Here is a 15,045-nt window from a genome sequence, read left to right on the forward strand (position 1 = left end):
GCCCACATTTGCCTCTGGCACCTCTTCATGAACGCTACTACTACGCTCATCACCCCGTGCCACCCTGTCTAACTGTGTGAGGATCCACCGAGGTGACTGTATGTCTGCTGGTGGAGTGTGCGCTTGTAAGGTGTGACAGTGCTTCTCCTGAGCTTTGTTGCTGCTGCATTTGGCCTGGCATGTTGAAGGAATTGGTCTCTTTGCCTCGATGTCAGAACCTGTGGGAGACACAAGAAGAGATCTTTGCAGTGTTGAGGCTTCCCAATGCAACTCAGTGTTCAGCATGCTGTCGGATAGAGTGAAGTGCAAAGCACTGTCTTAATAAATGCTTTGCACTCTAATCACCATCACCACCATGATGGCCATCTCACTATGCTCGACTTCTTCATTGTCCACGACCCTGGCGATGCCCTTGGCTTCCCCCCGCATGGTGCTAATAGCATGAATGTATGGAACCTCTCCTTCAGCCTTGGACCTGTCCTAGGCATTATGAGCCCATTTCTCCTGCAAGGACAAGAGAGTGAAGATACTGCTGTCCTCTGTGGCCAATGCCAGATGCTCCTTTTCATTAGAAGCTGCATGTTTCAGTGCTGACAGGTCCTCAGCAGCACTATGGCTTTGAGCCATTCTGAGAAGTCAGTAGGTACTCTGTGCACACATTCCGCCCATGTTCAGGAGCAGCATGTAACCTGAAGCTATTTAGCTGGTGTATCTGTTGGAGGGTAAATACCCAGAGGCCTGTCCTAAGAGTGAAGGGTTGTACTAACCTTGCCAGAGATATGCTCAAACAAGGATAAGAATGGGTTCTTAATATTTTTGGTTACCAAGGGTAGAATACTCCTTCTGGGGGAGAGAAACAGAAGTCGAAACTGTTTCCAGGTCCCGAACCTACTCTGGGGGAGGAAAGCAGTCACCGGCCCAGAATCCCTTAATTGGTCTGTGGATGGGTTTGGCAACCAATTAGTGGCCATGGGTGGGAAAGGAGGCAGCTGTTCAAGTGTGGGCCTGATTTAAACAGACCATGGCAGCCATGTCAGGTTATATCCAGCCCTGAATTATGCTCCTCCAGATTGGCCATGCTTTTACTGGGGTTACTGTGTTGCCCCTAGTTAAATCAAGCTACTTCAACTCTTTCTTCGCATTCTTTCTAGAATATTCTTTATCTCTGTCTCTCTCTCTCTCTCTCACTCCTTCTCCTGTCTTTGTTTTTCTTGAAGGCTCTTTCTTTCTCCCTCTCTCCTCAAATTCAAGTTTCCTTTGTTCCAATTGTATCTTTGCTAACAATATCCTGTTGGAATCTGCTTCTAACACTGCTTCTGCTTCTTCAGATTCAAGGGAAAAATGTTTGGCCTCTAGTCTTAGGAGTTCAGATTTCCTAGCCTTGCCACATACAGTGATCCCACACTGCTCACCCATTTTCCTCAACTCCTCCATAGACAGTGCTTTTAACTTATCCCAAGTTACTTTACCCTGGCTTGGAGAGCTACTAGCTTCAGTTGCAGACATGTTAGCATTCAATCACACACAACCACAAGAAAACCTGTATCGAAAACTTGCTGTTTGTTTTTTTGATTGGGAACAATTTGGCTTCTCACTTCCAGTTTCTCTCATTTGTGGCTAAAATTCCAGACACTAGCACTCAAATTTCTGTTACGACCAGGTGGGAAAGGTGTCTAGGGGTCCCTTTCAGCCTTCACCTGGTCTTACTGTAAACACACTATGTTTTAAGCTCCCCCTTGGTGAATCCTTGTTCACCGCTTTCCAATTATAAGACAAAGAAATGAACACAAACAGGCTTTCTTAGGTTTAAAGAAGAAAGATTGAAATTTATGAAAACTTAAACTCTAATTCTGTTGACGCCTACAGATACACAACGCGCCCACACTAGCATGCATACGCGATACACACATGCAAATAGGGAAAGAAAAGAGCAAAAGAAAAATAAAGTGACAAAGTTTGAGGCAATCTCTGAAAGGGGTTTGTTACTGTGCTTCGAGCTCACTGTAGAGTCCTTTTGTAGGTAGTTCTTGCTTGTGGGTAATTCTTGCTTTTCGTTGGGGCCCAGTATTCTTCTTAAACCTTGTTCACTGTAGGAGACTTTTCTCTCTTGGTGTTCATGTGTCTTCAGTGGATTCCAAAGCTGGTGAGAAAGAGATGGGAGCAGACAGGAGAGAGATGTTCTCAATCCAGGAGCCAGGAGCTTTCTCCAATTTAAACTCTCACTTCAAAACTCTCTAACAGCCAGTTAGTTATGTGACTAAACTGGTCTGACCACGTCTCTTCTGTGTATTGTATGGGAGCAGGGACTGGTTCCTTTGTTCCAACACTGTCTACTAGTATGCAAAAATTAATGTGCCTTATTGTTGGCAGGTCGGGGCCTGCATGACACCTTGGTAACCAAAAATATTAAGAACCCATTCTTATCCTTGTTTGAGCATATCTTTGTTAATGCAACCATGCCATAATCCCATGTGGCAACTTAGGTCATCAACCTTATTAATTACAATACAGACATTGAAGTACATACAATCTAATACCTGTTTTGTTCAATCTGGTCCCTGCAATGTTTTGTAATAGTTCTAATTTTACTGCTGTTTATACATATATATCTCTAACCTCTGATCTCATTGCTGTTCCTTTCTGGTATTTTCTGGTTCCCCTTCCCCTGCCAAATTAGTTTAACCACCTCCAACAGTACTAGTTAATCTTTCAGCAAGAACATTGGTTCCAGCTTTATACAGGTGCCTTTTCCTATTACCCACCAATCCGCTCGCTCTGCGGCAGTGATGACACTTTTGTTTTTCTTAGTTTTCTGTGTTCAGCTCACGCTCTGACTGACTGACTGCTATCACTGACTCTGCCACTGGTTTTCTTGCTTTTTTCTGTTGGCCTCCTTGTACTGCTGCCCCTCAGGCTTGCTCTCTCCGCTCTCACGGTTGACAGTCTCAAGGGTAAGTAATAACTCAAAGCAGCACTAGGTTGTCATGCAGAGTTTGCGAGGGAGAGAGTTTTAACATGAAGAGAAAAGGAAGGTAAGATGGCCAAATAACCAATGGGACATATACCCCAGCCTCGTCATCTGACATCCTTCTATTATGAATTCCCACTATATCAATGGTGACATCTTCCATTTTGGGCAGCACTTGAAATGATGGTGGCTGCCCTCCTGTGCATATCTGTTCCAAGATGAAAGGGACTATGCTTGTGTGTGGCTGATGAAGGGTTGTGAAGATGTGCATGCCTGAGTATAAATGGTGTGTGAAAGATGTGGACAACAGCAGGTGCAGAATGTGAAAGGGGCAGTAAAAGGAGGTACAGCGAAGTGTGCTACTCTGATTGAAGGAGCATGATGGGAAGATGGGCAGGATAGGCTTGCGAGTACTTGGACTACAAGTGGTGTATATCTAAGCAAAGAGTAAGACAGGTATTAATAGGAGTCTTACAATAGCGGCAATGGTCAAATCATTGGGGTTTTTTTTGACATAACTGTCAGGTCTTGGGTGCAATTCTACAATGCAATCACATGCTGCTCAGCCACCTCTAACCACTGTTGCATTCCTTGGTAACCTGATACTGCCAGCCAAAAACAAGAACTACTTCCTTCTGCTTACCTCCTTTACAAAGATTCCTTGGCATTGTCAGCTAATTACGGGGACCTTTCAGAACTCATATTGACTGTTGTCTGTTCCAGGTTTGATGCCCAAAGCATGCAGTGCAGACAAGATGCACGCCCCCTTGCAGAATGCCTTTAAATGGTGTTACTCCTGCCTAAATTCCACCCTGGCCCCCAGCCAGTGCGAGTAGTTCTGAAAGCTTGCCCATCATATGGAAATGTCATCTATGTCATTAGGCAGGTGCCACAGATGCCCTCCCTACTTGGTGGCATTTTAGGTGCAGCTTGAATTATCCCCTCGCAAACAAAGGTTTACTTTAGCCATCAGCCATATTAAATTGCTCTTTGTACAGTTTTTAAAAGCTACTCTATCAGCCAGCATGGAGATTTTTTCTGATTTCATTGAACCAGTGCTTTATGGAGAACGCAGATGTAACCTGTCTTTATACCTATTGAAAAAGTCTTATAAGGACTAATATTTATATCTAGATCATTGCATTTCAACAGTTTTAAGATTTTTGGTCTTACATCTGAATTCTCTGTAGGTACCTCAATATGAAGAAAATATAGATTCACATCAGTCCTACACTGCATCAGTGTCAACCACTCCTGATTCCTCCTTGTTCTATGTTCCTTGGTCAACATCTGGAGATGATTATAAGCAACTTTCTGGATCTCAGAGCAACCCTAATCGGTATGAGGATTATCTATTTCCATAATTAAATGATGTTAAAAAATTCTAGTGCATAAATATTGTCACATCTGAGGACCATAGATTATTGACATGATGATATCAGAAGTGATCACATTCCTGAGACCATTATTCCACTCAGGATAATTAGTGCAATCCCTGGAGTTTTAGTTTACCAAATCAATTTTTGTTTTGTTCTAGGTAAATCAACTTATTCTAAAAATAGGAAATACTTTTACTTATTTTGTAATGTTTTGCAATGTGTAGCAATTGTCTTCTCTGACATATATTTGCTGTCACCTGATAGATCTTCAGGAGGTATTAGATAAGTTTTCTGTATATCAGACAAAGTTCTTTTGCACTTTTTATTCAGGGGGATAAAGATTAACATTTCAATCAGAGTGGCATAGCATAGAAACACTATAGAATATTGTAAACGGGATCTAAAGTTATTTTTCCAATACTTCATAAAACTATTATTACTGAAGCTGATTCTCTGATCCTTGAAAAATGAATTCATGGTTCAGTGTTTGCAAGTACATTCACATAACTGGAGTGGGGAGCTAACCTGGTTGTTTTAATAATTTTACATATGCTCCCTGCAGTTTGAACCTTGCGCAGGGAGTGTAAGAAAGAGGGGCCGTTGCTAAATTCGAAGCAGACAACCATTCAAAACTAGAGGAGAAAAATGCTGGAGTAAGTCTGATAAATGGTCATAGCAATTTACAACTTTTATGGGAGAGGAAGAGCTGATGGCCAAAGTAGAAAGGACAGATAAGGCAGTGGAGGCATAAAATGGAGTCTGGATTAATAACAGTGATGCTGCCCCCCCCACTCCCCGCCCAACTTTGATGCGTGGCAAAGTAAAAATTTAACTGCATGAGTTGGGTGCAAGTAGACTTGCCCTGTTTGCTTTCCAGGATGTCATCTCCAGCAATGTACACATGTTTGGCAAGAGGTGGTAGCCCCATACAATGCTGCCTGCAGGACCTAGAAACATGTGGTGGATAGAATGGTACATTTTAAGGAATCTGTAGATAAAATTGAACAAGAATATGATGGGTACCAGGTAAATGGCAGATGCCACTATATTTCCTGCTCCCCCCACACTAGCATTTTCATCTCATGCATACTCTTACCTTAGCAGAGCAGGCAATCAAGATGCAACATAAAATTGATAGCCTTGAAACATTCATCTTCCAGTGATTTCAAGTTGGACACATTGGTGCCCTTTCCAAAATGATCTGGCTTTTTGGGAAATGCGCCAACGTATAGCTCACCCACCTCACATACTGTTTGCTCCCTGCAGCTTGAGCCTTAGAATGAGTTATAGATGGAACAATTGCAGACATTGTTAATATTGTCAATTACTGATAGCATTGTTTTTAAGTTGCAGGTTTGCAGTACTTTTGCTGCAAATGTCACAGCACTGTCTTACTAACCTGTAGCAAGCTGAGGCATTTGTGACAGATTATTGGCAGGTGGATGTGCCTTGGTCTGCATTATAATCTGATGCTTGCCAGTCTCCTTGCCATGTCTTCTTTGATCCTATACCATCTCTGCCACAAAATTCACTATTTTAAGAACACATGATTCTTAAGGATTGAAAAATGGCTATATCTTTTTATTAATATCCAGGGCACGTGGTGTCAAGTGATCTATGTAGCAAACCAAGGGGTAGAGTCAAGGCAGGAGAGTAGGAAAGTAATATGGGAAATGAAGATTAGAGAATTGCAGGAAGGAACAGAGAGAAAACAACCTAAGAACACACCAACAGTCAAGACCAGATGTTACAAAGATAACAAAAAGACAAAAATAAAGGCTCTGTATCTGAATGCACATAGCATTTATAACAAAGTAGACGAACTGATAGCACACATTGAAGTAAATAAATATGATCTGATAGCCATTACGGAGACATGGCTGCAGGATGACAAGGATTAGGTCCTGAATATTGAGGGGTATGTGACATTCAAGAAGACTAGGAAGCGAGGTAAAGGTGGAGGGGTAGTGCTGTTAATCAAGGATGGCATTGGTGCAATAGTTAGAGATGACCTTGGTTCAGGAGATCAAGATGTAGAATCAATTTGGATGGAGATGAGGAATAGTAGGGGAAAGAAGTCACTAGTAGGAGTAGCCTACAAGCCCCATAACAGTAATCACAATGTATGACAAAGTATACAAGAAGAAATATTGGGTGCTTGTGATAAGGGACGGCAATAATTAATCTACATATAAACTGGGAAAATCAGATTGGCATTAGTAGCCTGGATGAAGAGTTCACAGAATGCTTTCGAGATAGTTTCTTAGAGCAGAGCACATTCTGGAACCAACCAGAGAGCAGGTTATATTAGACTTGGTATTATGTAATGTGACAGGATTAATTAATGACCTCAGAGTAAAGACACCTGTAGGTAGCAGTGACCACAATATAATTGAATTTTACATCCAGTTTGAAAGAGAGAAGAGTGGGTCTAAGACTAGTATTTTACCTTAAATAAGAGCAACTATGTGGGCATGAAAGCTGAGCTAGCTGAAGCTGGGTTACTAGGCTTGGAGATAGATCAATAGAGAAGCAGTGACAGACATTTAAGGGGATATTTCAGAATACTCAGGATAAATATATTCCTACTATAAAGAAAAATTCTAAAATCCCATCATCCATGGTTAACTAAAGAAGTTAAGGAAAGCATCAAACGTTAGGAAAAAGCATATAATTGCACAAAGATGAGTGGCAGGTCAGATGATTGCTCAGAATATAAAGAATGGCAGACAATGACTAAAAGGTTAATCAGGAGAAAAAAATAGAGTATGAGATGAGAGGAAGCTAGCTAGTAATGTAAAAACGACTAGCAAGAATTTCTACAGGTATTTAAAAAGGAAAGGGGTAAGTAAGTGAGTGTTGGTCCTCTAGAGTTTGAAAATGGGGAGTTAATAGTAGATAATAAGGAAATGGCAGATGAAATGAACAAAAATTTTGCTTCTGCCTTCACTATAGAGGATACAAAAAACACTCCTGTAATAGCTGTAAATCAGGAGGTGGAGGGAAGAAAGGAACTTGTGAAATTACAATTAATGGAAACAGTACTGACCAAACTGATGGAGCTGTGGGCTGAAAGGTCCCCGGGTCCAGTTGTGCTTCATCCTCTGGTCTTAAAAGAGGTGCCTAATGAGGTAGTACAGGCGTTGATGTTAATTTTTCAAAATTTGCTAGATTCTGGAAAGGTTCCATCAGACTGGAAAGTAGCAAATATAACCCCTCTATTCAAGAAGGGGGGAGGCAGAAAACAGGTAACTATAGGCCAGTTAGCTTGATGTCCGTCGTGGGGAAGGTTAGAATCGATCATTAAGGAGGCTATAGCTGGGCACTTAGAAAAACTCCAGGTAATTGGGAATAGTCAGCATGGTTTTGTGAAAGGGAAATCATGTTTAACCAATTTATTGGAGTTCTTTGAAGGAGTAACATGTGCTGTGGCTAAAGGGGAGCCCATCGACATACTGTACTTGGATTTCCAGAAGGCATTTGACAAGGTGCTACATAAAAGGTTATTGCGCAAAGTGGGAGCTCATGGTGTAGGGGATAACATATTGGCATGAATAGAAGATTGGCTGAAAACAGAGAGTATGCATAAATGGGTCAAAGAACAATACGGCACAGGAACAGGCCATTCGGCCCTCCAAGCCTGCGCCAATCTTGATGCCTACCTAAACTAAAAGCTTCGGCACTTCCGGGAACCGTATCCCTCTATTCCCATCCTATTCATGTATTTGTCAAGATGCCTCTTAAACGTCGCTATCGTACCTGCTTCCACCACCTCCCCCGGCAGCAAGTTCCAGGCACTCACCACCCTCTGTGTAAAGAGGGTCCTTTTCCGATTGGCAGGATGTGACGATTGAAGTTCCGCAGGGGTCTGTGCTGGGGCCTCAAATTTTTACAATTTATATCAATGACTTAAATGAGGGCAGTGATGGCATGGTCGCTAAATTTGCAGATGACACAAAGATAGGTAGGAAAGTATGTTGTGAAGATGACAGGAGGTTGCAGACCGATATAGGGAGGCTAAGTGAGTGGGCAAAAGTCTGGCAGATGGAGTATAATGTGGGAAATTGTGAAGTTAGTCACTTTGACAGAAAGAATAAAAAAGCAGAGTATTACTTAAAAGGAGAACAACTGCAGAATTCTGAGGTGCAGAGGGATCTAGGTATTCTAGTGCATGAGTCACAAAAAGTTGGTATATAGATACAGCGAGTAATAAAGAAGGCTGATGGAATGCATCCTTTATTATGAGAGGAATTAAAAATAAAAGTAAGGATGTTATGCTTCAGTTATACAGGGCATTGGTGAGACCACATTTCGAATACTGTGTGCAGTTTTGGTCTCCTTATTTAAGGAAGGATGTAAATGCATTGGAGGCGGTTCAGAGGAGGTTTACTAGATTGATACCTAGAATGAGTGGGCAGCGTTTCCCTACCTGTCAGCAATTTGCCAGGGTCACTGAGACGAGTGCACTGCGGGAAGAGCTTCTTCAGTGAAACGGACAAGTTAGGGAGGCTTTGATCAGGGAAACTGAAGAGCTGCAGCCATGGCCAGGTGAGAGGCTGCTCTTCAAAGCATTTGTTCTCTCAGAGATTGCTATCACTGCTTGACAGGTGATTGCCAACTTTGTAGAAGGCACTTCACCTGTCAATCACTTCACTCACCTTTATCTGCACTTTGCTGCTTCCTGCCATCGCCCGGCATAGGAGCAGCCTATGCAGCTCCATCTTGCACCTGATGAAGGGCAGAAGCAGCACCACCACCAACAGCAGCAGCAGGAGCAACATCAGCAGCAGCCCCTTCTCCAGATGCCTTGTCAGCTGCATGCCCCTCCACAGGGCAGAGAGGGTGGATCGCAAGATCCAGCTGGAAGGAGGCAAGACCCCCAGCACAGGGTCTACAGGCAGAGGATCAGCTCTCTTAGCATGTCTGAGCACCAATGCCTCAGGAGGCTCAGGCTATCGCAACAGGTCGCTGCTGATAGCTGCAGGCACATGGAAAAAGACCACCTTCCTAGTGGAGCAGGTGGGCATGCATTGCCAATGGCCGATAAGGTACCTGTCACTGGAGGGCCTCCTCCTTGGTCTCTTGGTCAAGTTGTGCGCTGTCTCCTGCAAGGAGAGAAATAAGAGACGTGTGAGTGTTCAAAATGGCTTGTGTGGAGAGGAGAGAAGGACAACATTTGTGAAGGGTGACTATGAGGCATGAGTGCGCTAAAGCAATAGGATGAGGATGAGTGTGAGTGTTGGCTGCCTAGGTGGGGATGTGAGGTACCTGCAGAGAGATGAATGAGTGGAGCTGCAAGTTGTGTTGGCCTGAGGAGTGCTGTGCTAGAGAATCCTGGGCAAGTCAGAGTGTGGGGCTTGGCACCTGAAAGTGTTATGCTACTCACCTGTCATGCCATCCTGAGGTCCGCGAGCCTCTTGGTGCACTTCTTCCGATTAAAGGGAATCACACTTCTGCTGTTGGTTTCCTCGGTTACTTCCATCCACACCTGCATGGTTGGAGAGGCTGTCCTTTTCCTCCCATCTGTGGGAGAGCTCACCCCATTGTAACCTCTTGGATCCCACAGCAGGACCTCCAAGTAAGAGTTATAGACCCGGGGAGCAGCCTTCCTAGGTTTCTTCATGGCCGCAGCCTCAGAAATCCAAGTGCTGGTGAGCCTTTGTAATACATGCTCTGGCCCCTTTAATGCGGAATCCTTCCTTTGACAAAATGGGCATGCCATCCTGCCTGCCTTCCCTAACTGGTTGGGAAAGCCAGAAGCGAGTTGCTAATTCCACGGTCCTGGGTAGAGTCTCAGCAAAGTCCGCTCCTTCGCTGTTCGTGTTCCTGACACGCAAATGGTCCCCCTGTTTTGGCAGAGACTAAATAGCTTCCCTGTCTTTCTTCGTTATTGTTGTGCTCCTGGAAAGTGTCTCTCACACCTCCGATGGACTTTATTGCCCATTCACCCTAACATCTTGGAGTGAAGGTCCTGGTACCAAATTGGCAGTGTAGCCCATGGAAAACACAAATGTGGGCATGCTGATAGTCAATATCCAGGGCCATTTGAGTGTTAAATCTGGGACTGATCAACAGTAGAGATCCAGGACCTGGTTGGAAGCTGAGAATCCTGGATGGTGTGGTCATATCTGAAGCAGTCTGACGGTTGAAGTCCAGAGGTGATTGCTGGCTTCGTCCTTCATCAGAAAAGGTGGTGTACCACAAAAGTCAGCACAGTGGGTTATTAACTGTCAGTAAAATTGATGTATTTCAGTTGATAGTGAGTGAACTGAATTGCAGCTGCCATGAGAGTTTGAATTGAGTGGCAAGTTTGACATGATCTTTGCAGGCTCTGCTTTAGAGATCATTTGGACTGGTCTGATGTAGGCTTGATGCTTGCAGGCAACAAACAATGGGATCCTAGGTTTTATCTAAATTTAATAAGTACATTTGCCTAGGGTGCAGGAAGAGCTACGACAGCAGATCGGGGGAAGGAGGAATAAGGACTGTAGCTGTTATTTCTTGTTTGCAGGTTGAATGATCTGCTACAGTTTTGAAAAAGACATCTGGAATGAGTGGTAGAATTTATCCCTTTAAGGATGAGAGACTGAATAAGCTGTTGGAGGAGGTGCATTGGAGGAAGGTGACAGTTTTTGTGGCCAAGGGGGACTGTCCCACGTGAGCTAAATGTAGCAAACGTGGGAGGATGGCCTTTTCAGTGAATACAGTCTCCCACATTCATAGGTATGTTAAGTCAATGAGAAAGAAGAGTGCCAAGGTATACTTGATTGCTGTGTCCCTAATGAAAGAAAAGGAATGCCTGGACTGTGCATGACCCCAACAGGCTGCCACATTAATAAAGCCTGGAATTCATTAGTCCTACATTTTCTAACTTCTGTCTACCACTATGTAAAACAGTTGTTTAAAATTATTGGCTAAGAAGGGAAAAGCTTCTTTTGCCTTGCATAACAGTTGCATATTTTGTCACGAAGGTGGTGTAAATTTAGATGCCATCAGAGCTACAAGATAGAAGTACCAAATGGACTAAAGCCTGGCTGGGGTATAAAATTAAAACCCTACCCGGCCCGACCCGACAACAGCCAACCCGAAACCGACCAGGACCCGAGTCCTCTAATTTTTTTACATGCCCGACCCGACCCAAAAATAACAAACATATTTTTGAAACAGAAAAAGATCATAGACTAAAACAAAAATAATACGAAACAGAACAGTATAGTCCAGCCTGACTCCACCTGAGACCGAATGCTGAACGCCGAATAAAGACCCGAATCCAACATGTAGTCGGGTTTGGTCGGGTTCATGTCAGGTAGCCAGGCTTTAAAATGGACCCTGACCACTTCTCAGATGGGGGTGTGCTGCACTTTATAATGAAGCTACCACGTGCCCCATTGGTATTTGCAATGAAGAGAAAACTTTCCTGATGTTTCTGAAAATGAGAGCTGTAGACTTGAGAGTCAAACCTGTCATTTGTTTTTTTTAATTGGTTCATGGGATGCAAGCATCGCTGGTGAGGCTAGCATTTGTTGCCCATCTCTAATTCCCCTTGAGGAGGTGGTGGTGGGTCAGCTTTTTGAACTGCTGCAGTCCATGTGATGTAGATACACCCACAGTGCTGTTAGGAAGGGAGTTCCAGATTTTGACCCAGTGAGGGGAAGGCGGTGGCATAGTAGTAATGTCACTGAACTAGAAATCCAGAGACCCAGGCTAATGCCCTGAGGACACGGTTTTTACCTGAAAAGGAAGAATGTGCAGGGTTATGGGGAGAAGGCAGGGGAATGGCACCAGGTGAATTGCCATTCAGAAAGCCGGTGCAGACATGATTGGCTGAATGGCCTGCTGTGTTGTAACAATTTTATAATTCTGTGACAGCGAAGATACGGCTATATAGTTCCAAGTCAGGATGATGTATGACTTTGGAGGGGAATTCGTGGGTGGTGGTGATGCCATTGCATCTGCTACCATTGTCCTCCTAGGTGGTAGAGGTCATGGACTTGGCAGGTGCTGTCAAAGGTGGCCTGGCAAGTTGTTGCATTGCATTTTGTAGACGGTGCACACTGTTGCCACTATGTTGCCAGTGGTGGAGGGAGTGAATATTTAAGGTGGCCTATGGGGTACCAATTAAGTGGGCTGCTTCGTCCTGAATGGTGTCAAGCTTCTTGAGAGTTGTTGGAGATGCACTCATCCAGGCAAGTGGAGAGCATTTCATCAGACTCCTGACTTATTCCTTATAGGTGGTGGACAGGCTCCGCAGAGTCAGGAGGCGAGTTACTTGCCACAGAATTCCTAACCTCTAAACTGCTCTTGTAACCACAGTATTTATATGGCTGGTAGTTAAGTTTCTGGTCAATGGTAACCCCAGGATGTTGACTGTGGGGGATTCAGCAATGGTAATGCCATGGACTGTCAAGGGAAGATGGTTAGATTCTCTCTTGTTGGAGATGGTCATTTTCTATCACTTGTGTAGTGCGAATGTAACTTGCCACTCACTTATCAGCCTAAGTCTGAATGTTGTTCAGATCTTGCTACATTTGGGCACAGACTGCTTCAGTATCTGAGGAGTCACAAACACTACTGATCACTGCAATCATCAGTAAACATCCATAATTCTGATCTTATGATGGAGGGAAGGTCATTGATGAAGCAGCCGAAAATGATTGGACCTAGGACACTAGCATGAGGAACACCTACAGTGATGTCTTGGGGCTGAGATGATTGGCCTGCAACAACCATAACCATCTTTTGTGCTAGGTGTGACTCCAACCAGTGGAGAGTTTTCCACCAGATTCCCATTGACTTCAGTTTGGCTAGAGCTCCTTAATGCCACACTCAGTCAAAAGCTGCCTTGATGTCAAAAGCAGTCACTCCCACCTCACCTCTGGAATTCGGCTCCTTTGTCCATGTTTGTGTACTAGACATACTTGGGCAATTTTCCACATTTTCAGGTAGATGCCAATGTTGTAGCTGTACTGGAACAGCTTGGCTAAAGACCTGGCTAGTGCTGGACCACAAGTTTTCAGTACTATAGCCAGGATATTGTCAGGGTCAATAGCCTTTACTGTATCCAATGCCTTCAGCCCCACATCTGCAGAGGCTGACCTTAGATCCTGAGCTGTTCCTTGAACATCCTTTTTTCCAGGCAAATGGCTTCGAGTTGTGGGTCCGACAATTACGAAGCCGCAGGCCTTCTTTGGAAGACACGAACATACGAATTAGGAGCAGGAGTAGGCCACTCGGCCTTTCGAGCCTGCTCCGCCATTCAACAAGTTCATGGCTGAACAGATTATTCCACAAACTATAGAAACTCTTTCTATTTGTCTTTATATTTCTAGCTAGCTTTCTCTCGTACTCTAATTTTACCTTCATTATCAATCTTTTAGTCATTCTTTGCTATTTTTTATATTCTGTCCAATTTTCTGACCTGCCTCCCATCTTTGCACAATTATAGGCTTTTTCTTTATACTATCTTTAACTGTTTTAGTTAACCATCGATGGTGGGTCCCACCCTTGGAATTTTTGAGAAGGCACATTCTCACCCATTCCCTACTACTCCTAGCTTTGTTATGCTCTGCGAATCACACAATCTCACTTCTTCACTAACATCTAATCGCTCCCACCCCACCAACACCCAGAGGAAATGATCTGAGCTGGTGAGTTGGAATAAAGAAGCAAGTACTGCAGAGGGATAGTACGACAGCTGTTGGGCAGGAGGTCTCTATCAGTATTTTCTTTATTTATGTCACCTCAAAAAGAAAAGTGTAAAAGAAAAAGCTTTAATTTCCAATCTACAAAACAAACTCCCCAAGCAACACAAAGTAGCTTCTTTTTTTACCTCGGGAGTAAATAGTGAAGGATATTGAGGCTTTTGAGAAGATGCAGATACTTCGAAAAATGCAGACTTAAGAGGAAATATGTGCTTTTTAAATTGATGAAGGGATTGCATTCTTACTGTTTAGATAAGCTATTTGCAATGAATAGGTTGAATAAGAGGTCACGACTGTAAAATCCATAGGCAAAGAGTTAGATGCCATTAAGGTTTTATTTTCACAGAATTTCAATGCCCTCTGGAACAAACCACTGAAACATGCAGTGGATGAGGAGTCACTACTTTCCTATTAAAAACAAATGGAAAGATTTTTGGACACTAAAGGAAGTGAGGGATATGGGATAGGGGAATGGGGTTGATGTTTTAATAGAGCAGCAGCATTATGCCATGTAATGCACACTGCATTATTCTGCCACGAAAGTGGAGTTGTTTGTGTAAAAACTGTGATTCCTACATTTGAACTTTTGGAAAAGGAAGAGAAGAGACCATCCATCCAGAGAATAGTGTACAACATTCACCCAACACCTAACCCCCAGGCTGAAGGAGGCAAGAAAAACTGAAAAATAATATGCAGCCAATTCAGGCATAAGTGGAAATTTCTCCCCAACTACTGAAGGCAATTTAGCAAACTCCAGGTAGCGCCTCATAAACTCAACTAACAATTCCTTAGCCTCTGTAACTGGAAATGTACTCTTTTCTTAGGACTTACATAATGCTGCTGCTCTATTAAAACATCTAACTTACTGGGATAGATGTAGATCTACTAATGTTTCAAAATTTATTTTCTGAAACTTAATTAATAGAACAATTGTGCCCCTTTAGGTTTCAGAAAAGTAGGGCCCATTTTAGCTTGTTTGTGGTATGTTCAGTCTCAA

The 15,045-nt window shown here is 43.3% G+C and overlaps 1 protein-coding gene across 3 annotated transcripts in view; it reads left to right on the plus strand.

The window, feature by feature from the left end:
• moto (minamoto) overlaps positions 1-15,045 on the plus strand; it is an 89,944-nt gene that overhangs the window by 19,431 nt on the left and 55,468 nt on the right. The window contains exons 1-2 of one of the 3 annotated variants that reach the window (XM_068013250.1): positions 4,262-4,307; positions 4,910-5,000. The exons of 1 other annotated variant lie outside the window; for it this stretch is intronic. In XM_068013250.1, coding sequence (XP_067869351.1) covers positions 4,993-5,000 — 8 coding nt within the window. In that variant the 5' untranslated portion in view covers positions 4,262-4,307; positions 4,910-4,992. Of the gene's footprint in view, positions 1-4,158; positions 4,308-4,909; positions 5,001-15,045 lie in introns of those variants that run through there. One more of the 3 variants, XM_068013248.1, reaches the window with a different exon arrangement.

Source organism: Heterodontus francisci, chromosome 33 (assembly GCF_036365525.1).
Source record: "Heterodontus francisci isolate sHetFra1 chromosome 33, sHetFra1.hap1, whole genome shotgun sequence".
Lineage (NCBI taxonomy): Eukaryota > Metazoa > Chordata > Chondrichthyes > Heterodontiformes > Heterodontidae > Heterodontus > Heterodontus francisci.